Here is a 26,185-nt window from a genome sequence, read left to right as displayed (position 1 = left end):
ATAATAATAATAATGATAATAATACCAAAACAATAATACATAAATAAAAGAAAATAAATAGATAAATAACTATATACTAGATATTACTACTAGATTACTAAAGTCTCTCACTTATCCCAGTATTTCTCACACACTTTCCCTTGTTGGCAAAAAGGCAACGCGCGCCCCCTATAGACCGGAAGAGCAAACGCACTTCCCGCGCACATTTCCCATGATCCTCCGGGGCGACGCGCTTTTACCGGCCTCTCGCGAGATTACGGCCTCTTTCCAGGCCGTCGTTGACTGAGGTAGGTTAGTTCAGTGTAACGTCTCGAGCTGATAACGTGCTAAAATGTCGAAAATAGACAGTTTATTAGAGTTTTATTTGTTGATATGGTGTAAATACCCCGGGATGCGTTAGATAAAGGCGTTAGTTGAGTCGGATGGCATTTTGGAGGGAGTAATTGTTAAGAGTTTTAACATGGCTAGCTGAAGTGACTCGCTGTTCATGGAGAAGCGCGGTAGAAAGGGCTTGGGCCCGTCTCAGGCTCTGCTGTATTGGGAGTATATTTTAGGTAATTTGATCCATTTTGTTTACATTTTTTTTGTGTGGATATAATGCTAAATGTAAATGTTTGCTAAGCTGACTACTTTTGTGTCCTTCCTAGTGAGGGAGTGTTAGCTCGCGCTGCTAATGAGAACCACGCCGAGATCACTTCAGACCAAAATCCTCATTTTTCTGTTCCACTTTTCAGCAGCTGTGTCCTGAAACCACTCATTTACTGCTAGAGTTTAGTTTATTAATGGCTGCTTCACTGGTTAGGTTGTTAATGCCTGTGTGATTAGCTAGGAGAGGTGTGTTAGCTAGCTAAAGCCTCAGAAACCTAGCCTCAGTTTTATCTAGCTGAAGAAGAAACTTGTCAGAGGTCTGACTTGGTGTGTGTGTGTGTGTTTCAGTCATAGGCCATGTTCAGTAGCAGTGCGAAAATCGTGAAGGCGAACGGTGAAAAGCCAGATGAGTTCGAGTCTGGTATTTCCCAGGTAAGATGATCAAACCTATCCTTGACTTCTCACTCGTGTCCTGTCCCGTGTGTTGACCGCGTCTCCTCGCTGCTCTGTGACAGGCTCTTCTTGAGCTGGAGATGAACTCTGACCTGAAGGCTCAGCTGAGGGAGCTCAACATCACTGCTGCTAAGGTCAGAAATGATTTTTTTATTTGTTTATTTATTTATTTTTTCCTCCCTTTTTAAATCAGGCCATGAGCAACACTTGACATGCGGTGCTTTGTCTGGTGTCTCTTGCTGGATGCTGGCAGTTAAGCTCATAAATCCTAAAGCTGGACATGAGAGATGGATTGAGAGATGGCAGATGTCCTCAAGTTTGAAATCATTACCTACGTCATAACATTATACCTTTATATACCTGGCCAGAAAATAAGGTATGGTTTTGGGGCTAAACACTTTGTAGTGATTGCAAGATTATCAGTAAAGAAGCTATTATACAATTTGTGACAGAATGCTGGAGTGTTTATTATTTTTTTTTTTTTAACTGTGTAAAAGCTTTACATATCCTAATTGGCTTTAATGCGTTCGGTCTGTTCCTGGTCTTAAAGTTGCACATGAATGAATTCGTGTAATATCCAAGAATCTTGGATATGATTCATTTTAATGACTGAGTGTTTAATCACTGTAATGAAAAGGCAGTTTCCAGTTTTTTTTCCCCTTTAACACACCTTGAGTTTGATGGTCAGTTAGACCATAAACACTCGGGATAGATTTCAGCTGTTGGGTTCGTTGTGTATGCTTTTACAGTTAGCGAAGATGTTGGGATACCAACTGATATGTCTTTTTATATATTAAATATCCCACCCTTCTGAGTCGGACAGAAGGGAACGGGTTCCTACCCGAGTCTGGACCCTCTCTAGGTCACTTCCTCGGTTATATCAGTTTTTCCATTCTGCTGCAAGTGCTATACAAGTGAACTTGAACTCAATCTAATGTTGGCGGTGCACTTGTGAAACACCTCGTCAGACTTTTTATTTACCAACGTGGGCATCCTGTGAGTCGGCTCTCATGTGGCTCTGTCCGTGTGGCGTATGGGAGCGTAGCACTCTAGTGCCATGACGTACAGTCCCGTTCCACGACGTTGGATAGCAAGCATGTCCCCGGCGTTTAGCTGGCGAGGGCGGCGTCCTGTATATTCCTAGGTCTTTCCAGAGCCTCATGGGCCGTTACTGGGGAGGTAAACCATGCAGCGCATAATCTCAGTCTTTGAGGATGTTTCGTTCATTGTACTGTAATGTTGTCGAAGCTTTGAGAGATCTGAGGCTGAGGAACACTGTTTGCTTTTTGTTCTTTCAGGAAATCGAGGTTGGTGGTAGCAGAAAAGCCATCATCATCTTCGTGCCCGTGCCCCAGCTGAAGGCCTTTCAGAAGATTCAGGTGCGGCTCGTGCGGGAGCTGGAGAAGAAGTTCAGTGGCAAGCATGTGGTCTTCATTGCACAGGTAAGGATGTGTGCTACCTTTTCCTCCCAGGTGGCTGTTCTTTAGCGTCATACACAATCAAATGACAAGTGTTTTGGCTGGTAGTATATCGGGAGTGGACAAACTATACATTATCTAGTCCACTGGGCCAGTAAATGCCCCAGCATGCTTAACCAGTCACATGTTCTGGCTTCCTGGAAGTGGTAGCTATATGTAGCCCATATGTATGACCAACAAGTCTGCTCACTTACATTTAAAGGAGTTTGGTTGTGCTTAGTATGTTTGTACACACCCAACGTGGACATCCTGTGAGTCGGCTCTCATGTGGCTCTGTCCGTGTGGCGTATGGGAGCGTAGCACTCTAGTGCCATGACGTACAGTCCCGTTCCACGACGTTGGATAGCAAGCACGTCCCCGGCGTTTAGCTGGCGAGGGCGGCGTCCTGTATATTCCTAGGTCTTCCCAGAGCCTCATGGGCCGTTACTGGGGAGGTAAACCATGCAGTGCATAATCTCAAAACTGTTGCTAAGCCGGATGCTTAGACGTTGCGAGTTTGTAATACAAAGCTGTTTATTTGCAGAGGAGAATCCTGCCCAAGCCCACGAGGAAAAGCCGCACAAAGAACAAGCAGAAGCGTCCAAGGAGGTAAGCCTGGCCGTTTGTTACTGACTTTAATTAGTATGATTGGATGCTTGATGTCCTTGTACTGGACAGATGAGGTTTATTTTTGCAAGAAAACAAAATAAACACACACCCAACGTGGACATCCTGTGAGTCGGCTCTCATGTGGCTCTGTCCGTGTGGCGTATGGGAGCGTAGCACTCTAGTGCCATGACGTACAGTCCCGTTCCACGACGTTGGATAGCAAGCAGGTCCCCGGCGTTTAGCTGGCGAGGGCGGCGTCCTGTATATTCCTAGGTCTTCCCAGAGCCTCATGGGCCGTTACTGGGGAGGTAAACCATGCAGTGCATAATCTCACTAATTTCTATATTATTAATCATTGCATTAAATATGATTTAAAGAGCCCATGTGGATAGATTTATTTATTTTTTTAAAATGCTCAAGAAATAACTTGCAAGGGATTAAGCGTCTCTGCACCTCAGATATTAAAAGGCTTGAATCTTAGTTTATGTGCAAGTAGGAGTGGCTGATACGGCCAAATGTTTTCATTGTACGTGTTGATCACGTTATCAGTAAATACAACACTCTGTGATGTCTAACAATATTAAGTACAATATAATTTGTCCTTTAAATCGCATGACCACACCGAATGATTAGTGATCATAAATCAATTAGCATGCTACTTCCAAAGCCCGTGTCTGTACTCGACTAACTCCGGCGTAATTGAAGCAAACTATGAGCATCTTTTCCATCCACGCTATTTAGCAGCATGTTTATAAAAACAGGTTCTTGTATATATTCTGGATATAGACGTTGGTGCATTCTAATAATAATGCAGGCCGTAAGTGACTTAAGTTAATGATTTTACACCCAAAAGCCTCTTAGGAGTCCACGCATGCGCGTCAAACAGCGCCCGAGAGACAGAAAGTGCATTAACTGACCAAAATATTCACTTTGATCATGTTTGATGCTGTATTTACAAAACAAAAGTAATTGTTTGAGAGTAGTAACTGTAATGGAGTTCTAACATGTAACTGTGTATAAATGTCAGAAGTGTCGTACATTTACAGAATAAAGGAACGTTACTGTGTTCAGATGAGTGAATGTGTGTGGTACTGCAGAACATTCAACCTCTTACCGGTTATCACTTGGTTTGTGCTTTTTCTTTTTTAATATAGTGATTTGACTTCTGCTTTAAAGCTTGTGGAAAATCAGTTTTTATTTTCAAAATATAATAATTTAAAAATCCTTTGCAGAATGTATCGCATAACGCAGTGGTTTTCAAAGTGGGGGCCACCAGGGGGTGCCCGGGGGGCCTCAACAATTTGGTGTGAAAAATAAACACATGATTTTATATAATGTTTAACCACCTGCTACTATGCATGAAGTGCAATTTGGAAATTCAAAATGGCTCTTAATGTTCCAAAACAATCCAAACTACTTTATTGATTGTGAACCTTTACTGAGAGAGCTAGCCAGCTAGTACAGTTTCTCGTGTCCTCAACCTCTAATTTGTATACTGTCATGATGGCAAGTATTAATCATCTAAAACCGAACTGACATATTTAATTAATTTTGGAGATCCTGAGAGCTGTGTTCAAATGAAAAGGTTTGAAATTAGCTATGCATTTAAAGTTTTTGACCCTGTATGTTTTCAGCACAGGGACACTTTAGGATGGGTTACTGTGCAGTTTACTAGACGATCGAAGGGTCGTGAGGTTTAATTGTAGTTCTGTCCCGCAGCCGAACCCTTACGGCCGTGCACGATGCCATCCTTGAAGATCTGGTGTACCCCAGTGAGATTGTTGGCAAGAGGATTCGCGTGAAACTGGACAGTAGTCGGCTCATCAAGGTCCACCTCGACAAGGCACAGCAAAACAATGTTGAACACAAAGTAAGTCCTACTTCTGTTCTCACCCTGACCAACGTGGGCATCCTGTGAGTCGGCTCTCATGTGGCTCTGTCCGTGTGGCGTATGGGAGCGTAGCACTCTAGTGCCATGACGTACAGTCCCGTTCCACGACGTTGGATAGCAAGCAGGTCCCCGGTTTATAGCTGGTGAGGGCGGCGTCCTGTATATTCCTAGGTCTTCCCAGAGCCTCATGGGCCGTTACTGGGGAGGTAAACCATGCAGTGTACAGTATTTCTCTCGAACGTTACTTTTTAAGTGATTGGGGCTTAGTCCAACACCAACCTTTAGAAGTCATAATCTAGACACCTAGGTATCGTTTAAACAACCAGTTTGAAATACTTTCAGTAGTTTTGAAGGTTTGTGACTTGCGTACGTTCTAATCTCTACGTGTATTAATTGGAGCTTTTTGTTTTATGCACAGTTTAATTCCCTGTAAACTCTCTTCTAGGTTGAGACCTTTGCTGGTGTCTACAAGAAGCTCACAGGCAAAGACGTCGTATTTGAGTTCCCAGAGTTCCAACTGTAAAGTGCAGATGGCAGAATAAATTTGTATACCATCATGTGCACCATTTGTGTTCTTTCTTTAATGTGCAATGACTTGCACCTTACTGCAACAAATTCCATACTACTGTTGCGCCAGGATGCTTACGGTACACCCTTGCTTTGAAAATGTGATTATTGATTCCTTGTAGGTTTTCGTAAGTGACACTTTGGTAAACTAACTGTACACAATTTTTCACCCTGGATGCTGATGGTTATAAGAAATGTTTGATTTGTACTGACGCTACAGGCTGATGTTGCTGTTTAATAAGCTAAGCGTGTAGTTTAGCGTGCAGCTGGGCTAAATGGACTCCATTTGCCCCAGACTACTGTGCACTTCTGATGTTAGCATAAAGTAGTGCGGGTCAGTACATCTTCAGCTTCTATACATCAGGGCCATGTTGCAAATAATTATAATAAATTAGCTCATGTAAATTTGTGCATATTTATTAAACACTATAAACAGTTTGTTTGTGTGGCATCACACCACTCCTCATCTCACAGTTCCCAAGCTGTAGATAAAATGGCTTCAGGCAAGCTGAATACAATCCTTCCTGTACGTAGTGGCACGGTTCACCCGGTTGCTATTACCGAAGGTGACTTTTTAAAAACCATGTAGACTCTCTGGCTGGAGATGTTACGATCACAGCTATGGATTATATTTCTCAGTTGTTTGCTGGCGTGCAGCAGTTGGAACCTCAGCATTCAGTGGAGGACGCTGGATGTTTGGAAGATAACACGCATACTTCAAAGCACTTTAACAAGCGTTCGAACCCTTTGTGTGTGTGAGCACCTTGTTGCGACAGGAACATTTCTACTGCAGGCGGCTGGTCCCGTTTCAACCCGCTTCAGGTGAGTGGACCATTTTTCACGAGTCTCAATGAGACCACCAAAGCTCCAGTAGCTCTTGAGGTCATGTTTCTTTCATAATCGGTGATTTAAAAAAAAGAGGCTGTTAGAAAGGAAGATGTTTAACATGTATAAACAAGAGAATATGGAGCAAAGTGTGTCCGATTTTATCAAACAGGCCTCGTGTAGGATATTATCAGCTATCAGAGCTTTAGGGCTTTGTTAATGAGGAAGGTCCTTCACAGCCTGATTTGGCTTGCAGTTGTGAAGAGTCTCACGGGTGCGTCCCAAACCGCGTACTTACCTGCGATACAGTAGGCGAAATACATGTATCTCAGCTACTATATAGACGGTAAGTACGCGGTTTGGGACGCAGCCCACGGCTTCACGCAGTCGTCTATTAGCACGTACAGCACGACAAATAATTAACCGCACTTGAAGCGTTCGTAAAATTAAAAATAAAAACACCCGAAACTGTACACGGTCCCATAACGAAGACCGACTGTACGTCGATACGTGAAATCCTGGAGGGGACGTCGGACGGCGTGGCGCGGTGACGTAATGACGTGTGACGTTAATCCATCTACGTTCTATAACACGTAAAACCTGAACATGAAAGGAGTATTCTAAAAGCGACTCATGTAAACACCTTAATCAGAATATTATCGTACTCACAATAAGGTCAATAATTAGATTACACTGAACATTTACATGAACTTGACAGTTCTGCTATATGCACCTGTAACCTCGGAATGATGCATTTTACTTCACGAACAGTAAATATTTTACGAGCAGAGTTTGGCTATGATGAAGAGAACTTTGCACATTACTAATGACTAAGATGTTTCAGTGTTCTCCATGTGTTAATGATGTGGAACAGTACCGTAAAGTGAAACCTCATTACTGAGCAAATCGAGACCCAGATAGTGAAATCCCACTCGTTTCTTCCTGTGGCAAATCTGAGCTAGTTTACTAGCTAGTTAGCTGACATATGACACGCTCATAGATTCATGCGTTTGTTTGTTTTTTTTTAAAAAAGGGGGTAAAAGCGTAGACGTACAATTCAATTAATGTAGTACATTTCTGGGCTATAAATATTAAACAGCGTATCAGTCGTCTACTTTTATTGTAATGGTTTAAAACGACGTGTTCGGGAGTACTTCGAGGAGTCTCGGACAGCTGTAAAATTGCTTCCAGTTCACCTGCAGCGATCATTTAATATCAATTTGAATTACGTCCATGTGTTAGTCCCATACCGGTGCTCGAAAATGTGTTTCCCGCCTCCATTCAGATGGATTATTCCACTAAGCAGTGTATTCACGAGCGGGATGCGTTACGTATTCGATACAAACGAACAACAAGGACAATGTTTAGCAAATATTTGATCATTCTGTTATTGTTTCACAGCTAATGACTATATTCCAGTAAACGATGCTTCGTCGACGATAGCACCCACTGAACCCCGACTATAGTAACACATTATTTCACGTAAGCAGGTACTGTGCTTCGCCGAGCCAAAATATTACAGTTAAATGAATGAAATAACTAATAGATAAACTTTAGGTAAAGTGTTCTCTTGTCCATACCACACTAGGGGCGCTTGATGTATCTTATTAAAAAGAGAGAAAAACAACAACCCCGAAGCGACACCAGTGAGGCTGCTCTGAATGTGTACTTTGCTCTGTTCGACCTTTTTAGTAAACACACAGTTTTTCCAAACCGAAGAACTCAGTAGGACGAGAAAGAAGCATTTATTTCAGGCAATCCTCGAGGGCTGGTTACAATTTTCGAAGCGTTTGACGTTGAGGATGGCAAACCGATCGGCTGTGAAATTGAACTCCGGTCAACCAGATTTTGTGCAGTTTAACAATCTCGCGTGTGAGACAGCAGGAGGAAAGGTGAAAACTGACCACTAATACGGCACACGTTGTGCTCTGAGCGTCTCTCGATAACTGTGAATAATGTCGTTCAACTGCATGGATTTGGTGAGGTTGCCCATGGTTCCTTTTGCTACTCTGTTTGTTACTCTAGGTGATTTTCGCTACGGATGAGTGGTTTGCTCCTGCTGGAAACCTCTTGAAGGTAGAGTGTCTGGTCCGTTCTTACTCACGCGTGTTTCGGTAACTAAAACGCCTATGTGCAAAGAAGCGTGTTTAAATCTGATTTTTTTTTTCCCCTTCCAAATTGATGTTCCTCTTATGACTGAATATTGTTGAAACTGTACTCTGAAGAAGGGGCCTGCAGTGTTCCTTGCCTCAGCTTTCACCGAGTTTGGGAAATGGATGGACGGTTGGGAAACAAGAAGGAAAAGAATACCAGGTATCAGAAAAATCTCAGTTGGCCAGCTTCCAATCTTCTAATTTGCAACCTTGGCATTGATCCACTTTATGGCTTTGACGAGTGTGTATGTAGTGTAGTGTAACGTAGTGTGGGCCACCTTCACGACGAACCCTCATCTGTCTGCTCCACGCGATCAATAAAATGACAGGAAGGAAAAGAGCTCTTTGAAATATTACAACCGGACAAGGCTATCTGACCTGGCTATGAGGGATGGTCTTATAATCCTCAAAACTCTCGTCTGCTTAAAAGTCACGTATTGATCTCGTGAAAGATGCACAGTTTGTTTTGTCTTGTGCTAAAGGTCATGACTGGTGCATTGTGCAGTTGGGAGTTCCTGGAGTCGTTCATGGCGTTGATGTGGACACGTCGTTCTTCACAGGAAACTACGCACCTTCCATTTCTATCCAGGCCGCCTGTCTTGGTATGTATGGGCAACGAGAAGCTGTGGATAGAGTAGTTAAGAAATAGTGTTACATTTATTCACGTGTGAACGTCATTAAAGTACGACTTAACGCACGTGTCTTAACGAAAATGACTGTCTGACTAAACCCATTCTTGAGATGCATCACTTGGTAGGGATAAAAGCAATATCCAGAGAACAGATCACATGTGGCGCACTCAGTTTTTGCCTGTGCCACGTTGGCATTGGCACCCCTCAAAGAGCCAAATCCATCCATTCTCTGTACCGCTTATCCTACACAGGGTCACGGCGAGCCTGGAGCCTATCCGGGGGGACAAGCTGGGGGACACCCTGGACAGGGTGCCAACCCATAAAGGGCACAATCGCACACCCATTCACTAACGACGGTCAATACACTGTAGAGACGACGCCTGATGAGCATCAGCAACATTTTTTTCTGAGGTCCTCACAAATCTCCTTTGATACAGTTCCACAAACGTGTGTTGTGAAGATCAGACTCTGATAGATCCCTGCTCTTTAAACAACAACAAAATAAAGGGCGCTCACTCGCACCTGATCGTCACCCCATTGATTGAAAACACCTGACTCTGATTTCACTCTCAACTTAAACCGCTAATCCTAGAGGTTCACATACTTTTGCCTCTCAGGGATATTCGATTTGGGATCATTTTCAATAAATAAATGGCCGAGGATAATATTTTCGGTGTTCACGTGTTTAACTGGGTCGTCTTGATCATCTGTCAGGACTTGAAACCCCCATGGTGTTTTAGGTCATATTCATGCAGCTGTATAGAAAAGTCTTCACAAAAGGGTTCACAAACTTTCAAGCACCACTGTAACCAAAATTAGTGAACCATACCTCGATGTGCTTTACCAAATTCATGCCGTTTAGGGCGGCAAAGAAGAAGACAGCTCTCTTTATATTGACATTTCGCTGAGGTAGAGCCAGGGGGTCTCGTCGTCCCGTTCAACACTGCAGTCTGGTGGCTTATTCATCATCAGACAAACACGGATAGCTACGGCGTTCACTTATAGCACGGAAATGTCACGGCAGATGATGAATGGGCATGATTATTAGTAGTTTTATTCTACATGGACGAATTGGTTCGATTGGCTAGATGAGAGAAGATTTGTAACACGCATGCTGAAGGTATCAATAAAAATGTAATAAAGTAAAGAGTGTTCAATTTGAAAAATACTCATACAAAATATAAATACACCAAAATAATACTTGAGTGTATTGACGAAATACTTCCATCCATCCATCTTCTATACCGCTTTATCCTTTTTAGGGTCACGGGGAAACCTGGAGACTATCCCAGGGAGCATGGGGAACAAGGCGGGGTACACCCTGGACAGGGTGCACAATCACATACACACTCACACACCCATTCATACACTACGGACACTTTGGACATTGACGAAATACTTCGTATTTAGTAATTACTCATGTATTTTCCACGCCTGGCCACGAGTCAGTTTAGTCAATGCTTTTTCTAAGCAAGTATTTTTTTTGCCCTCCATCTCTCAGCACTCATGCTTTCTCTCCATCAACTTCTCCATCGACACTGAGGGCATTTCAGAGGTATCATACAATACTAATATTTACGGGCAAATGGAATAAACGCGAATATATAACGTCGTATGTTTGTGTGTTCAGCTTTCATTTCAATAATTAAGCGTAACACCTGTGGCGTATATAGATCCTATGGGATGTGGATCGATTTTGATGGGCGCTGTACAGATATGTGACTTGTACAGGGGGATTTATTACAGGTCCTTGAGTTTGAGACCTGTGCACTAGATGGTGGTATACAGCTAAAATTGAAGCGAAATTGGGTGGGGTGTAGCGATGCATTTTTTTTTCCCCACCCACATTATACTGACCCGGTATAATGTTTGAAAAGAATTTGGCCAATCAAATACAGACAGTAAGCAACAAAGAAATACTGAAATAAGCGTAAAAAACAAAACAAAAACGGTGCAGATTATTCCGGTAGTATTCCACTATTTCAGTTTTCACAAGAGAAGACTAATCGAGTTCGTTTATGCCTCGTGTGTGTGATTCAGAAGGACGGTCTGTGCCGTGTTTAGTTCTTGAGGGAGATCGAACAGGCATGGCTGCTTCAGAGAGCCAGTTTGAAGCGGTGGCACAGGTAATTCGTTGTTTGGACTAATATCTAAACTGTCTCAGTGCTGACGAAATGGAGTCGAAATCAAACGTGTGTGATTGACAGCTCCGCTCCGAGAGCTGGGAGGAGATCGTACCAGTGACGACGCTGAAGCCTGGATACTCTGATTCCTGCCACAACTTCTTCAGTGTTACCTTCCCCTATCGAGTCACCCACATCCGCCTGAACATGTATCCGGGTAACATGCACGCTCAATTTCGAATCACTTCGTATTTAAGGATGATCCTACACTAATTACACGGAGCACACACTGTACCTTAATTATTACTTATGACTATATTTAAAAAGCAGCATTATTCAAAGGCGACATTTGATGTATGTTTTTTGTTGACTACATGCAATTTACCAACTGTTGACAGATGGAGGTATTGCGAGACTGCGCGTGTATGGGATTGGACAAAGAGACTGGTCGAGTGTACTCAGTCAGGAGGAAACAGATCTTGTCTCACTGGTCAATGGCGGAGTGTGTGTGGGCTACAGCGATGCACATTTTGGTCACCCACGCAACATGATCGGTACTGGATTCATTAGACTTTTAGTGTTTAAAGAGAACACCTTGACATGCTTCTTCTTCTTCTTCTTCTTCTTCTTCTTCTTCTTCTTCTTCTTCTTCTGGTTGATCCACTTGTCAACTAAAGTCAAGAAGAAGCTCAGAAACAGAAACAGTATAAAACAGAAGACAATTTTGCTCATTAGTGTGATGTGAATACACTTCTTTATGAACACATTAAGAGCTTGATAATGGATAATATAGTGTAGCAACGTACAAACGCTGTGAAGCAAACGTACAAGTTTTTGCACTTTTGCAGGTTTGGGAAGGGCTGACAACATGGCTGATGGATGGGAGACAGCACGACGCCTGGATCGTCCCAAAGTGTTGAAAGTATAATAATACTCTTTCAATAATAATAATAATAATAATAATAATAATAATTGTTATTGGGTACTCCGGTTTCCTCCCCCAGTCCAAAGACATGCATGGTAGGCTGATCGGCGTGTCTAAAGTGTCCGTAGTGTATGAATGGGTGTGTGAGTGTGTATGTGATTGTGCACCCTGTCCAGGGTGTACCCCGCCTCGTTCCCCATGCTCCCTGTGATAGGCTCCAGATTTCCCCGTGACCCTGAAGAAGCAGTAAGAGGTATAGAAGATGGATGGATGGATGGATGGATGATAATTGTTATTATTATAATTACCCCTAGGTGTGAATGAGTGTGCGAATGGTCTCTTTGGTGGACCAGCATCCCGTCTAGGGTGTATACTGTGTTCCTGGGATAGGCTCTGTATTCACTGTGACCCTGAGCAGGAAATAGCATTTACTCATGATGAATGAATGATGTTGATCGAAGGAGAATAAAATCGGGTGCCGAGTACAGTCCCCTTTGAAACTATCGGAACATCGAGGCCGATTCTTTTATTTATGCTACACGTGGAAAACTTTTGGGTTGGAGATCAAGAGATGACTGAGACGTCAGATCAGAATTTCAGCTGTCGTTTCCTTACATTTACGCCTGTATGTGTTAAACGACGTACAACATGGCACACCCAAGTTTTTAGGTGAACAAATGTATAGGAACGGGGTGGGGGGTGGGGTCTCCCTTCTTGAAGTCTTCTCTTCAGGAGGTGAAATGCATGCTCAATTGGGTTAAGGTCTAGTGATTGACTTGGCCAGTGTAAAACCTTCCACTTTGAAGTCCTTCGTTGTGTTTTGGGTCGTTGTCTTGCTGCATGATGAAGTCCTCTCAATTAGACTGGATGCGTTTCTCTGTATATTGCCGGACGGAAAGTTTCTGTAGACTTCTGAATTCATTCTGCTCCTACCGTCGTGACTTACAGCACCAATAAAGATTAGCCAGCCCACTCCGGAAGCAGCAAGAGTAATTTCACTGACCTTACAGTATGCTATATTCTCACTCAGATGGACAAGAAGGGCATCTTGCAGGTCCCTGGATTTGAGTGGGCCGTCTTCAGACTTGGACATCCTGGTGTGATCAGCAGAATTGAAATAGACACCAATCATTTTAAAGGTACACCAAGTGAGCAGATGGATGTTACTATTACATCAGCGTTACATAAATCATAGTAGCAGATATTGCATTTTCATATTCTCTTACATCATTTAGGTAATTTTCCTGACTGGTGTAAAATTGAGGCGTGTTGTTTAACCCCAGAGGAGGAACAAACCTATATAAAGCACAAGTGGATTAGTGACAAAGGTCCCACGTGGAAAATCCTTCTTCTTCCTCGGAAAGTACGCCATGTGTCTTGACAGTGCGCATGTCTCATATTGCTTTATAAACTATATAACTTGATACCTTTTACATGCAGTGTGGAAGCTTCGATATTGGAATTGGTGTTAAATATCCATCCACTTTCTCCTTGTGAGTATGATTTCTCTCTTCTTTTTTTTTTCCCCTCCCTTTGTTCAGCTGAAGCCTCACTACAGGCACTTGTACTCTGGAGAGTGTGTGCTGCAGTGTGGGCGTGTAAGTCATGTGAGGCTCGTAATTGCTCCTGATGGAGGGGTCAGCCGGCTCAGACTCTGGGGTCACATCATCTCCAACGCTTCAACTAATCCTCATCAAATCTCAAAACTCTGACCCTTAAAACTACACCAGAGCGGTCTGATCGCACAGAACCATTTAGGTGACATGGTAGTGTGATTAAAAAAAAAAACCGACGAATAAGCCTATTAAAGTCACAAGTGAAGTTTCTCGAGATCTGTTTTGTGCCTCATAGCAATTCTTGTCTATTAAAACGAGTGTGGCAGAGAGAAATCAATTGAATTAGACCATTTTGACCGTCGGAACCTAAGCACGGAGATAACATAGTATTACACTTGTTCCTGCCTTAATCGGACGTAATCGAGTATTTGTTTCCTGCAGTATATTAAGACACGGGCTGCATTATTAATTGATAAGTGAGGATCGAATTGGCTGAAATAAAGACAACATGCCATTAAAGAAAATAAATACTGCCTGACTGATTTATTAGCACTTTGTTAGCACTGTTCACTTCGAATCTTGTCACACGTTAACGAATCGAATGAATATAAAGCGCGTGGATAAAGTTTCTTGATAAAGTTTCCAACACAGACATCGATGTAAGACTTTAGCCTGTTTTAAATCCTATCCCTTACGCCTTATTCCAGCACCGCAATGTGAAGGAAATTTAAAGTAGGCTTCGCTGTATATACCGTGCCCCTTTATATACTGACGGTCTACTTGCAGAGTTTTTCCTAGAGTTTCTTTGTTATCACATCTGTCCTGTCTTGGTGCAGATTAAGCCAGCGGTCCATAACAGGATAATAGCGTCAGGACGATGGAGAAGGATTTTACCCAAGTCATGCACTATCAAGTCAATACAGAGTTCCTGCTTTTGCTGGAGTTTACAATTCAGATTTGATTCTTTCCATATGGGCTGGCTGAGAGAGAGAGAGAGAGAGAGAGAGAGAGAGAGAGAGAGGATATAGCTGTCTTATTTCACTTCGGGAAATGCACACTGAAATTTAGGACAAGTTAGGGTCATGTAACACTATTTCTGCAGCTTAAAGAATGCGGTAAACTGTTGCTTATATGAGATATGAGATTGTGGTAACACTTTCTGTAGTCGCCATATGTATAATGACTTATATACATTCATAACCACGTTACAATGCTTTCACAAGGCTTTATATTTTCTCATATCGCACTAGGCAAAGTGGCGCTTCGCGGTATCACGTGTTATGAATACGTTTTATCGTCATCATCGCCGTCACGTTCACGATTCTATGCTTTAGCTATAAAGCGTCATGCGTTTTCATAAACAATTATAACACTGTGTATGATGCATTATGACATGATAGGAATGTATCATGATGAAAAAGTATGATTTCTTCTTGTTTTTGTGTATCTCTCATACGAAACACGACATAAAACAAAGACAACCTGAGTACACGTGGAGTACAGTTTTTTTTATTTATTTTACTGAAGCAAAAAAAAAAAAGTTCTCCAACACCTATCGCATATGTGAAAAACTAAATGCCCCCTTAAAATTAAAATCTGGTTGTGCCATCTTTAGCAGGAATAACTGTAACGGAACGCTTCTGATAACTGGAGATCAGTCTTTCACGTTCTTCTAGGACTAGGGTTTACTCCTACGCTTTGGATCGTCGTCTCGCTGCATAATCCAGTCGCGATCGAGTTTCAATTTAGGGAGTTGAGAGCGGACTTTAGCTTCCTCATCCACAGCCATCCACAGCCCCTACTCCTACACCTCCCACATTGGGTGAGAAGGCAGAGACATCCACAGTCCCAACTCCTACACCTTTAACGTGGGCTGATGTTGTAAAAAAAAAAAAAAAAAAAAAAGGTTGAGAATCTGACTGAGGAGGTTAAACAGAAGAAGAAGAAGAAAACAAGAAGGCGCAAGTCAACCAGCGGCTTCCGAGATCAAGAAGTTCCCTTTGGACAAGTCTCGGCACAACAAGGACACCGAGGTACAACAGTAAAGTCTGTCTGAAGATCACAGACCTGAGAGGACATACCTTTGCGTCCATATTTGGACATGGGGGTGTGTCTGTGTGGAAATGTTGGCGTGTCTTTTAGGGACTTTGGAAGTTGAGAACATCAAAATGTAGAACTGTGTGTACATGTTTGCATATATCTCATATACAGCTGAGCCGTTGAGGGTTAAGGGCCTTGATCAAGGGCCCAGCAGTGGTAGCTTGGTGGTGCTGGGATTTGTAAGAGCATCTCTTCTCCTAACTTCAAGTAAGAATGCTATTACATGAGCAGAACTTTTTTACTACAGTTTGATATACAGTTGCCTGTTTGTTTGTTCAGTATATAGAATTTAAAAAAAATGTTTGCACCAAACATCAGGAGGTGGTGGGGGTGGGCGTGGTTCGCTGCTGTCACATGATTGGCTGATTAGATAACTACATGAATGCGCTGCACAGGTGTTCCTATTAAAGTGGACGGTGTGTGTATGTTTTGAGACCAAATTAATTTTGAAGGTGGATGTTCCCTTCAGCCACGGGTCAGATTTGGAAATGGACATTGCAAGTTGGAGGTTGTTGGGGAAACTCCTGAGTAGCTGTAGAAATATTGGGGTTGGGAAGAGGGGAAGGGGTTGGTTGGGGGTTGCTAGGGTACTGTTCTTGGGATCACTGTTGTTATAAACGGAGCACAAACGATTGAGACTATTTTACAGATGTTTTGCGTTGGGGGGCAACTTCACGCAGGTGACATTCTCCTTTAGGATTTTCTGGTAGAGAGCAGAATTCATGTTTCTCTCAATTACTGCAAGTTGCCCAGAACCTGAAGCAGCAAAGCATCCCCACACCATCACACTGCCTCCACCATGCTTGACCGCAGGTACACTGGCCATAGGTCTTTTTGTGGAATTCTGTGTTTGGTTTACTCCAGATGTAACGGGACCCCTGTCTTCCAAACAGTTCCACTTTCGACTCATCAGTCCACAGAACATTCTCCCAAAAGGTTTGAGGATCATAAGGTGTGTTTTGGCAAAATTCAGACGAGTCTTAATGTTCTTCTGGGTTAGCGGTGGTTTTCACCTCACCACTCTTCCATGGAGCCATTTTCCCCCCAGTGTCTTTCTGACAGTGGAGTCATAATCAGTGACGTTTATTGATGCAAGAGTGACCTGTAGGTCCTTTGATGTTGTCCTCGGCTCTTGTGTGACTTCCTGGATGAGTCGTCGCTGTGCTCTTGGAGGAATTTTGGAAGGTCGGTCACTTCTGGGAAGGTTCACTACCGTGCCGAGTTTTTCCATTTGGAGATCACGGCTCTCGCTGTGGTTCTTTGGAGTCCCAGAGCCTTTGAAATAGCTTTGTAACCCTTCCCAGACTGGTGTATTTCATTCACCTTCTTCCTCATCATTTCTGGAATTTCTTTCAACTCCGCCATAGTGTGTTACTGAGTAAGACCTTTTAACCAACTCCATGCTGTTGAGAAAGTTCTATTTAAGTGTTGATGTGATTGAACAGGGTTTGCAGTAATCAGGTCTGGTTGTGTCTCGTCCAGCTGATCTCCATTATCAATGCAGACTCATAGATTTGGGGAATTAGTAACTATGGGGGCAAATACATTTTCACACAGGCCCAGTTGGTATTGGATAACTTATTTCTTCAATAAATAACATTATCATTTAAAAACTGTACTGTATGTTTACTCAGGTTGCCTTTGTTTTATCTTACATTTTGATTTAATTTCTGAAACAGTTTAGTACGAGATCTACACAACAACATTTTTTTCACAGCACTGTACATACTACACTATAGGTCCAAAAGTATACGGACACATGACTATCACACCTGCATGTGATTCTTCCCTAAACTGTTGGCACAAAGTTGGAAGCACACAATTGTATAGAATGTCTTTGTGTGCTGTAGCTTACTATACCCCTGTGCACAAAGCGAGCTCCACAAAGACATTTTGCCAAGGTTGGAGTGGAAGAGCCCGAGTGCCCTGAACCGAGCCCTGACCTTACCTCAACCCCACTGAACACCTTTGGGATGAAGTGGAGCACCGACTCCCACCCCAGGAGAATAACTCTGGAACGGGATGTTCAAGAAGCGCACGAGTGTTATAGTCAGGTGCCCCCACACCTTTGGCCATATAGTTGATATCTTTAGTATTCCTTGTGTGTCAGTTTTGGAGTCATAACACCCGATTATTTCCTGGCACAACAGTTGCTTTGACCGAAGGGAAACATTTTACAATTTTGAAATGAAAGCATTTCTCTTCCTCACTGCTCCACTCTTAAATGCCTTACAAATGTCTTTTCCTTCTCTGGGACTAAACGACATCATTTCTCATCAAAACAGTGTACTACATCATTATTGTTGTCACCATTTTCCCAAGCTATGAATGATCTATCCATACAATTTTTGCGCTCCCCCTCTTAACCCCTTGCCTTATATTTCTATCATTTATTGTTTCCACATAGACCCTTGTGTGTTCTAGGAGTAAATGTGTGTGTGTGTGTGTGTGTGTGTGTGTGTTCTCTCTTCCTGCTTTTCTGCTATCAACTCTCAAGCACTTGTAACAGGAGGAAAGTTACATTTTTTGTGTTTAGTACCTTTGTGCTTAGACTGGACAGCACAGTGGGCGGTATCCCCACCTCACAGCTCCAGGGACGACATCGAGCTCGGGTTACTGTGCGGAGTTTCACATGTTCTCCTTGTGTCCATTGGGTTTCCTCTGGGTTCCTTTCCTTCCAAAAACATACTGCATGGTGGATTGGGTAGTCTAATCTGGGGCGGCTGCGGATCAGGTGGTAGAGCGGGTCGTCCGCTAATCATAGGGTCGGCGGTTCGATTCCCGGCCCACGTGACTCCACATACCGAAGTGTCCTTGGGCGAGACACTGAACCCCAAATTACTCCTGATGGCAAGTTAGCGCCTAGCATAGCATCTCTGCTACCATTGGTGTATGAGTGTGTGTGTGTGTGAATGGGTGAATGAAACACAGTGTAAAGCGCTTTGGATAAAAGCACTATACAAGTGCAGACCATTTACTATTATAATTTCCCTCTCGTTGAGTGTGCGAATGTGTGTCCTGCGATGGAATACGGTCCCACTTCAGTATATTCCCGTTTAGCATAGGATAGGCTATGTTTGGAACCACTGCAGGATAAAGCCGTTACGTAAGATCAATGAATTAACGAATGAATAAATATCTGTGCAAATGTAACTGTCCATTCTTAATGATGTCATATCTCACGATGATGATGATGATGATGCCAAACTGACGAGATGCCTTTCCTTTCAAATGCCTGCGTAATTAGACCTAAATGTCTGCATACGGGACCTTTACTGGAACTCCTGGAACAGGACGCGTAAAGGTATAGGTTTCCATCTGCTTCATCCATCAGGTAGGGGCTTATCTTTATGACTTGCACAATATCCCACTACACACGGCGTTGTATTTTTAAGACAGTATTTTGCATCCCAAGTACGAATAAATTTCAGTTCTATTCATTCCCAGTATGGGGAATAATAACGATGTATACAGCAGGTGAGAAGGCATTTTAGATAGACAAGTGAATAAATAAATAAAGGCTTGAAATGATGAAGCTCTGAGTAATTTATATCAGGTTTCGAATGTAATAATTATATACAGATATATAATTTGTAAGACTCTTAGTGGTTAGTAGGATCAGTAGGCAGGCTATTATAATACAACCCATTTAGCTCATTAATTGAAAACCTCCAAGGTGATAAGCTGGGTTGTTGAATGCCTCCTGATGTAATAATAGTTTCTTTTATGGCCAGCCGCTGGATCAGAATGATCTCAAGCTGGCAGACAAGCTTGGCAGGGTGCTGCATACACTCTCATTGTGTGCTTTATGGTTTATTCATATTTCTCACTCAGTGCCTGGTGGGAGGATAAGCTGTGAATCTGATTAAGATTTTGGCTCTTTACAGTCGTCTTCATTAAGCTGAGAATCCCTGCAGTGTAAAAAAATTTTTTTATGAAACTGTCACAATGTAGTTCAATTGAAGTAACAAGGTGCAATGTGCGAACGCGGCTTAAATGATTCTCCACGTGCAACGAAGAAGACGCGCGTATTCCTGTATAGTCGGAGAACGATACATGCGCTCGAAGTTAAGACGGCGTTAACGTACGTATCAGCAGGATACGATCCTACGTTGTTTGCGTCGTTTTTTAATCGTATGCGTGTCTTCAGATGTCCTTGAACAGATCAACCATGTGGTGATTGAGACAGCGCCATACATCCCTCGTTTCTCTGCAGCTAAATAAGCTGTATTGTGATTAATTACAGGGAATGATGCTCACTCATGCACCCCCCCCACACACACACATACACATACACGTACACATGTTCTCACTAGTGCAGAGCTTCATAAAGTGGTTGATAAGTGTTCCTTGGGCTGAGCTGAAATGACTGAGGAGGAGTGAATCGCAGACTCAGCTTGTTTAGCCTGAGAAAAGGTCAGTGGAAACGATCTGATATATTATTAGCATGAAATATTACAGCTGAGGTATCAACAACATTACCCAGACTAGAAAATAGACTTTTCCCCAACTGCTATCGCTTGCTATGATCTAAACGAGCCTAGCATGCTTTGTTAACCCATTCCAGGGTGTTATTTGGGATGTAAATACAGATGGAGGGCCTATACAGGCACTGTTTGTCAGATCATAATTGGACTGGGTCTTTCAGGATCATATGGTGCTCTGTATGTTTCACTCTGTAGTGATGAGTTGTTTCGAGATGATATTGAAGGGGATGTTTGTTGCTGTTTCATTATACGTATGTCTTACGATTAAAATAATTCATGATTTGTTAAGCTCAGTATTATTACTGGTTTCAATCAGTTTGTTTTTTGTTTTTTTTTGAAGCCATGCAATATAAGTTTATTAGTTCAGTGAGGTGTGTGAACTACTAGAGTTTCCCAGTAACCACTAATGCATGCCTGGAATATTTACCTGCCTTGAACTGTTAGATTTGTTGCTCTGTGCTGAGCATGTGAGCTGTCTCGCCAGTGATGTCCAGCAGGGGGCAACAGAGAACCAACAAACTCTGCTACATCACTTCAGGATAACTGTGATCACCATATATGAGACTGGTTAGTATGTGTGTGTGTGTGTGTGTGTGTGTGTGTGTGTGTGTCCCCTCTGCATGACCTCCTCTTTATCTCGCCGTGAAGCCCCTCTCTTTCTATCTCTCTCTCTGTAATTGTGATGTATAGTGTAAGTCATGCTGGCTGGTTATGCCAGTGCCTCTGTATCCTGTAACAGGGGCAAGAGTTCTTCAAGACTCTACAGTTCAATGTCTCCCAGATGTGTTGCTACTGCAAGTGTGTCAACATTTTCGCACGACACTGTTCCTCCATATCTCATTTGACTCCTGACAGTGGCAGACAAAATGAGAACACAATCCATGTGGGTTGAATGTCGTGGGAAACTCTGCTCATTAAACATTTCAACTATACAATGTGCATCATGCAGCACTATATAGCGTCACCATCTTGTGGTGAAATCCATTCATAACTGTTTGTCGTTAGATCATCAAGCTAGCTAGGTGTATACATTGCTTCTACATAATTAGCATCATTATTCTTATCCACACTGCTGTGTTTTAGCATTTCTGATTATACAAGAAAGGGCTTCATTTTATAGAAATGAATAGGAGAACATCTAAAGGAATATCCAAGGAATAATGTAGGTATACTTGAATTGATAAATGTTCAGGACGTATTATATACATATGGATCTAACTGGAAAATGCATAGATCTTGATCACATTAATTAGGACTTTGCGGCTCACGGCTTACGGTTGATACCAGCTACGAACCTGTTGTGTAAAGGCTTAATTGATTTTCCCTCTAGCTGCAAATGCTGTTTGTAAAGCACTAATTTAGAGTCTCATTAGGCATAAGTGCAAAGGCCTAGTTCTTCCTTCGAACACATATTTGATATTTGTGGTTATTTAATTTTCATATAGATTATGTGTTTCTAGACCTACTATAATCCTAACGTTCCTCACACTTGTGACTGCTTCCTGTTAGTTTCATTGTATAATTGACCGTAGTTACTGACTAACACGGTGCAAACGAGGCTGTGAAAAATGGTCTCGATCAAAAAAAAAAAAAAAATGCACAAGAATACTCCGCCCTCGTGGATTTCAAACAGTTGCAAACAAAACACAGGTGTATCAAAAATAAATAAATAAATAAAATAAAGGTTTTAAATGTTGCAGATCAGCACGTGTATCTTGCGTGAATATTTCTCTACTCTATTGAAAAAGTCTTTGTTTAACCAATAATTTTTAAATCTGCTTGACCGACACCTCTCCTTGAGAAGCCCGTGCTTGACCCCACTAATGTCGCTAACTACAAACCTGTCCCTCTTCTACCATTCTTATTGCAACATGCAGTTCTAGCACGGCTGTCTTTATATCGTTATAAATAAATGACCCCTTGGATGCGAAAGAGTATGTATACAAGTCCACGTATTCTACCGAGACTGCCCTGCTTGCAGTCACTGAAGTTTCACACAAAGCCGGAGAGAATTCTGTGTCCTGTCGTCCTTCTTGACCTGTCTGTATCCTCAGCTCCAGTCTTATGCACTTAGTGCTCATTGTACCTACAGGATTGACCCTACCATGTAGCTTGAAGAGGTTCAGTTTTATAATTTCACAGCCTTATTACAGGAGTCCCTCAGGGGTCAGTACTTGCTCCACTCTTGTTCTAATTCCATCCTAAATTACAGGGCGTAGTGATCAGGTCTCATGGCTTCTCTTATCACCTATGATCACACGACTTCTCTTTTCCTCCATCCACCTCCCAAGTTGCTCAGAATATATCTGACATTTCTTCCTGGATGAGAACTCATCAACCTTGAGAAAAATGAACTGATATACTTACTGATGAAGAACTGCCCTTTGCCACTGCTGTCCACCCCAGCACATACAGCGAAGAATCTTGGCGTACGCCCTGTACAAGCCCTGTTTATTTCTAGACTGCGACTCAATTCTTGCTGGTTCCCTTCATATGAGATATCACCTCTAAAGAGTATTCTGAATTCTGCTGCCGGTGTGGTCCGTAACCTCATGAATTAACCCCCCCGACCGAGGTCACTCCACTGGTTTCCTGGTGCAGCAGATATCAAATTCAAAGCCCTTGCCGTAGCATCTTTATCTCTACTTGTCTTTATAAGTTTGTATCTTGTGTCTTTAGGCCCTCTTGAAAATGAGATCTCAAGACCCTACCCTTTCAATAAATTCGACAAGTTCAAATTTCAATACGTTCTTCTTGTGTCAAAGGCGTTCTTAAAGTCTATCTGGGGGGGAAAAAAACAACAACATGGAAGACGTTTCGCTAAAACTCGTTAATCGTCCCTATGTATGGAGACTTTTTGGACACCCTGTAGTCCTCTCACAAACTTACAACACACTTTTCACCCCTCACCTTGCCCTTGTCTTTCACTTGATAACCTTCCTCATCAATTCGTGTCGGCTGGCTGTCAAAAAGAATGATATTCCCAAGAATGATACTGTGTTTTTCCCCTCATCCTTTCTTCTAGCTTGTTTGGATTTCCTCTCTGATCTGCACTGTTAAATAAGACGAATGCCATTAGAAATTCATGGCTGCTCCGTGCCATCAATAAATGATTAGTTTGCAGTGTTTGCTCGTGATTGATTGGCTGAGCACGAGACGTATTGGAACCAGACTCGGTGTGTGCTACGAAAAACACAAGCTGGCAATGAATGTCATTAATTTACATTAAACTGTGATGCCTGCTATATGTCACTGCTTTCTCATGCAGTATCGTAGCTATCCTGCTCAGTTAGAGGCAATTTCCGACTGTCCATTATCCTGTAATGCTGTTATATGCAGGTTGGGTTACTTTTGAGTGTCTGATACATTACGTTTGATTACTTCGAGTAAGTTCTAAAGGACATGTCCACAGTTTAGCTCTTTCCAGGCAACCTGTGTGAGATAGATGCGGTGTCTGTAGATGGTGTTTATAGGGAGAGTGTTTTCTGCAGGGACAGATCAGATGTAATGTGTATATTGAATATGGCAGGGAGGGATCGTGACCTAAGACCAGAGCTTATATTGATATCTGAATTAGCAGAAACGTTGAGAACTGGGGTAAGGCACTTAGCAGTGTGAGTCTAAAGCACCATTTTTTTTTCCTAGGGTCACATGGGTCATATGGACATCTGTGCGATTATGGGCTCAACACCGCACCCTGCTTTCTTATATAATATTCTGTATGTGTCACGTGTAATGTAATACAGGACAAATGTATTGTGAGTTCCACTTAATCTTCAGTGATTATGGACAGATTTTTAAGGCTCAGTGTGTATATTGGTGAGGCTGAGGTCTATATGCTTGGCCTTAACGAAAATATGCCTCCGGTGGTTTTTATTTGTTTTGAGAGATGAATCTTTGCCCGTATACTATTATTACCGTACAGTGTTTACAGTGAGCCTACGTAGCGTCAGATGGCTCAAAATGTAGGTCTGATGCCTCTCCAACATGTTTAATCTTTGTAAAATGACATACAGTCACATCAGGAACTTTTATACGTTCTTCAGCTGATCCCTTCGGGGAAACCCCAAAACGTTCTTCGTAGGGCTATATAACTGAGTGTTCCCTCAAAGAAAAGGGATTAAATCTAAGACAGCAAAGAATCGAGAAGCTAAGAAAGCAAAAAAATCTTACCAGTCCCAAGATCCCTTGAAGAGTTATTTTGAAGAGTATGTGGTCTCAGCATTTGTAGCGCTCATTTTGTATATCCTCTAAATCTCGAGTTAAAATCAGTTTGAATAACAAGACTAGACAAGCCTAGTTTTGCCGGACCGCCATCAGCTACATAGCGTTTGTCACACAAGTGTGAACGGATATTTCAACAATAGCAAGGCGGTAATTCGTGTAAGGTTTAAAAGATATATCCTTCTTATTTTAGAGTTTTGGGTAATGCCCTGTAGAGGAAATGCGGCACCCCTTTGATAGCTAGCTAGTTAGTTAGCTAGCTAAGCACAGAACATGTATTCATGTAAGTAAACAACATAACGGTCTAGATAAATGCGACCATAATGTAGCTACAAATGCATTCATGTGGATTCATATCTTCAGATCTTCCAGTCATAAGGAGGTAAGTGTGTGCGCAATCAAAGACTACATCACAGGCTAGCAGTCCAGACCTCAGGTAGAAGCTAGCATGAATTCTGCAGCGAAGTGAACATTTACACCCGACTGAACCTCAAATATGATCGTAAATGAATTCACCACTTGCGGAGCACGGTCGAAACCTTATCAGGGAAGTCTGTCTCTGTTTCCCTGTCTTCCAGCGTCATTACGCCAAGTCTGGTGACTGACATCAATCGTTCATCTCATCATAACTACATTAAACCGGAGATTGCTCAGGTCACATGATGAATTTTTATAATTCACCTTCCATGCCGCTCCAGTATGCTTCAATTCATAACGACCGTGCAAAATCAGTAGTACTGCTGATGGATGTCCAGCCATTTACATTACTTTGAATGTTAACAAGGCAATTTCTCTGTGAGCCTGAATCTCTGAAGGTGCGTGATCGTGTCAGTGCGGTTCAATTTATGTTCCCATAAACCCTCTGCCCCATTCACATCGCCGTTTCTGAGTGACATGCTGCTGTTGCTGATCTGGAGATTCCTATTAAACCCACTCAGCCATTCACATATACCGTCACCCATCAACATCAGTGTCAATCCTGCTTCTCTGTGACTGTAGCCAGAGGCAATATAGAACAGATCACACACCTTCTCACGTGTTTTCTCACATCACCTCACAAGGCGCTGTTGTTGCCATAGATGCATTGAAAAGAATTGTTTCTGTATTGAACAATAGTAGACAGCGAAGTAACAGCTTTTCAGGGCACATGGAGCAGAAAGATTAGTAGAAGTCAGTCTACTGGGACTTGGATGTCAGTCAATAACAGTGAGTGGATGTAAAGCTGGAACGACAGGCTCATAGATTCCTTTCATTGGTGAAGAAAGGTGAAATAGTGTGTGTGTGAGAGAGCAGAGTGGCCCATAAGAGGATCACTCACTGCCTGACCCAGTAAATGGAGTGGCAGCAGGCAGCAGTAATGGTGATTAATGGCCTTGCCTCTAAGGGCAGTGTGTTCAGAGCCAGGCAAGCACAAAAAGGAGACTGCAGGAGCTAGCAGAAGATCACCAATTCAAGGTGGACATGCCCATCCATCAGGTACTTCTCAAACATGCACTTTGGAGACAAACAAGCTGTGTAAACAGGTCTCCAATATCCAAAGCTGTTGAGTTTAAGAGATGTTTGAGGATTGCTGGCAGTGCTGGCGCTTTCGTAGG

The 26,185-nt window shown here is 42.5% G+C and overlaps 2 protein-coding genes and 4 non-coding genes across 7 annotated transcripts; all 6 read left to right on the top strand.

Moving 5' to 3' along the window:
- Window positions 1-222: 222 nt before the first annotated feature.
- Window positions 223-5,559, top strand: rps7 (ribosomal protein S7). The gene is made up of 7 exons (XM_053614138.1): window positions 223-287; window positions 937-1,020; window positions 1,104-1,175; window positions 2,340-2,483; window positions 3,043-3,107; window positions 4,827-4,977; window positions 5,444-5,559. The coding sequence occupies exons 2-7, from the start codon at window positions 946-948 to the stop codon at window positions 5,519-5,521; spliced, it is 585 nt and encodes a 194-aa protein (XP_053470113.1). The 5' UTR covers window positions 223-287; window positions 937-945; the 3' UTR covers window positions 5,522-5,559.
- Window positions 2,022-2,242, top strand: LOC128601639 (small nucleolar RNA SNORA73 family). The gene has a single exon (XR_008384733.1). It is a non-coding gene; the product is annotated as a small nucleolar RNA SNORA73 family (small nucleolar RNA).
- On the top strand, window positions 2,755-2,975 carry LOC128601638 (small nucleolar RNA SNORA73 family). Its single transcript, XR_008384732.1, has one exon. It is a non-coding gene; the product is annotated as a small nucleolar RNA SNORA73 family (small nucleolar RNA).
- Window positions 3,217-3,437, top strand: LOC128601637 (small nucleolar RNA SNORA73 family). Its single transcript, XR_008384731.1, has one exon. It is a non-coding gene; the product is annotated as a small nucleolar RNA SNORA73 family (small nucleolar RNA).
- LOC128601636 (small nucleolar RNA SNORA73 family) lies at window positions 5,006-5,226 on the top strand. Its single transcript, XR_008384730.1, has one exon. It is a non-coding gene; the product is annotated as a small nucleolar RNA SNORA73 family (small nucleolar RNA).
- Window positions 5,560-8,069: 2,510 nt separating the features above from the next.
- On the top strand, window positions 8,070-14,312 carry allc (allantoicase). Of its 2 annotated transcripts, none has more exons than XM_053614162.1 (11): window positions 8,070-8,282; window positions 8,416-8,466; window positions 8,619-8,703; window positions 9,026-9,145; window positions 11,216-11,301; window positions 11,383-11,515; window positions 11,697-11,852; window positions 12,147-12,220; window positions 13,254-13,362; window positions 13,459-13,586; window positions 13,765-14,312. In XM_053614162.1, exons 1-11 carry the CDS (start codon window positions 8,193-8,195, stop codon window positions 13,933-13,935), a joined length of 1,203 nt encoding a protein of 400 aa, XP_053470137.1. In that variant the 5' UTR covers window positions 8,070-8,192; the 3' UTR covers window positions 13,936-14,312. The 2 variants fall into 2 exon arrangements, with proteins under 2 accessions (XP_053470137.1, XP_053470136.1); XM_053614161.1 differs by having other exon boundaries at window positions 8,071-8,282; window positions 8,616-8,703.
- Window positions 14,313-26,185: the final 11,873 nt, after the last annotated feature.

The sequence above is a fragment of the Ictalurus furcatus genome, chromosome 25 (assembly GCF_023375685.1).
Source record: "Ictalurus furcatus strain D&B chromosome 25, Billie_1.0, whole genome shotgun sequence".
Classification (NCBI taxonomy): Eukaryota; Metazoa; Chordata; class Actinopteri; order Siluriformes; family Ictaluridae; genus Ictalurus; species Ictalurus furcatus.
This window is presented reverse-complemented; position numbering and strand designations above follow the sequence as displayed.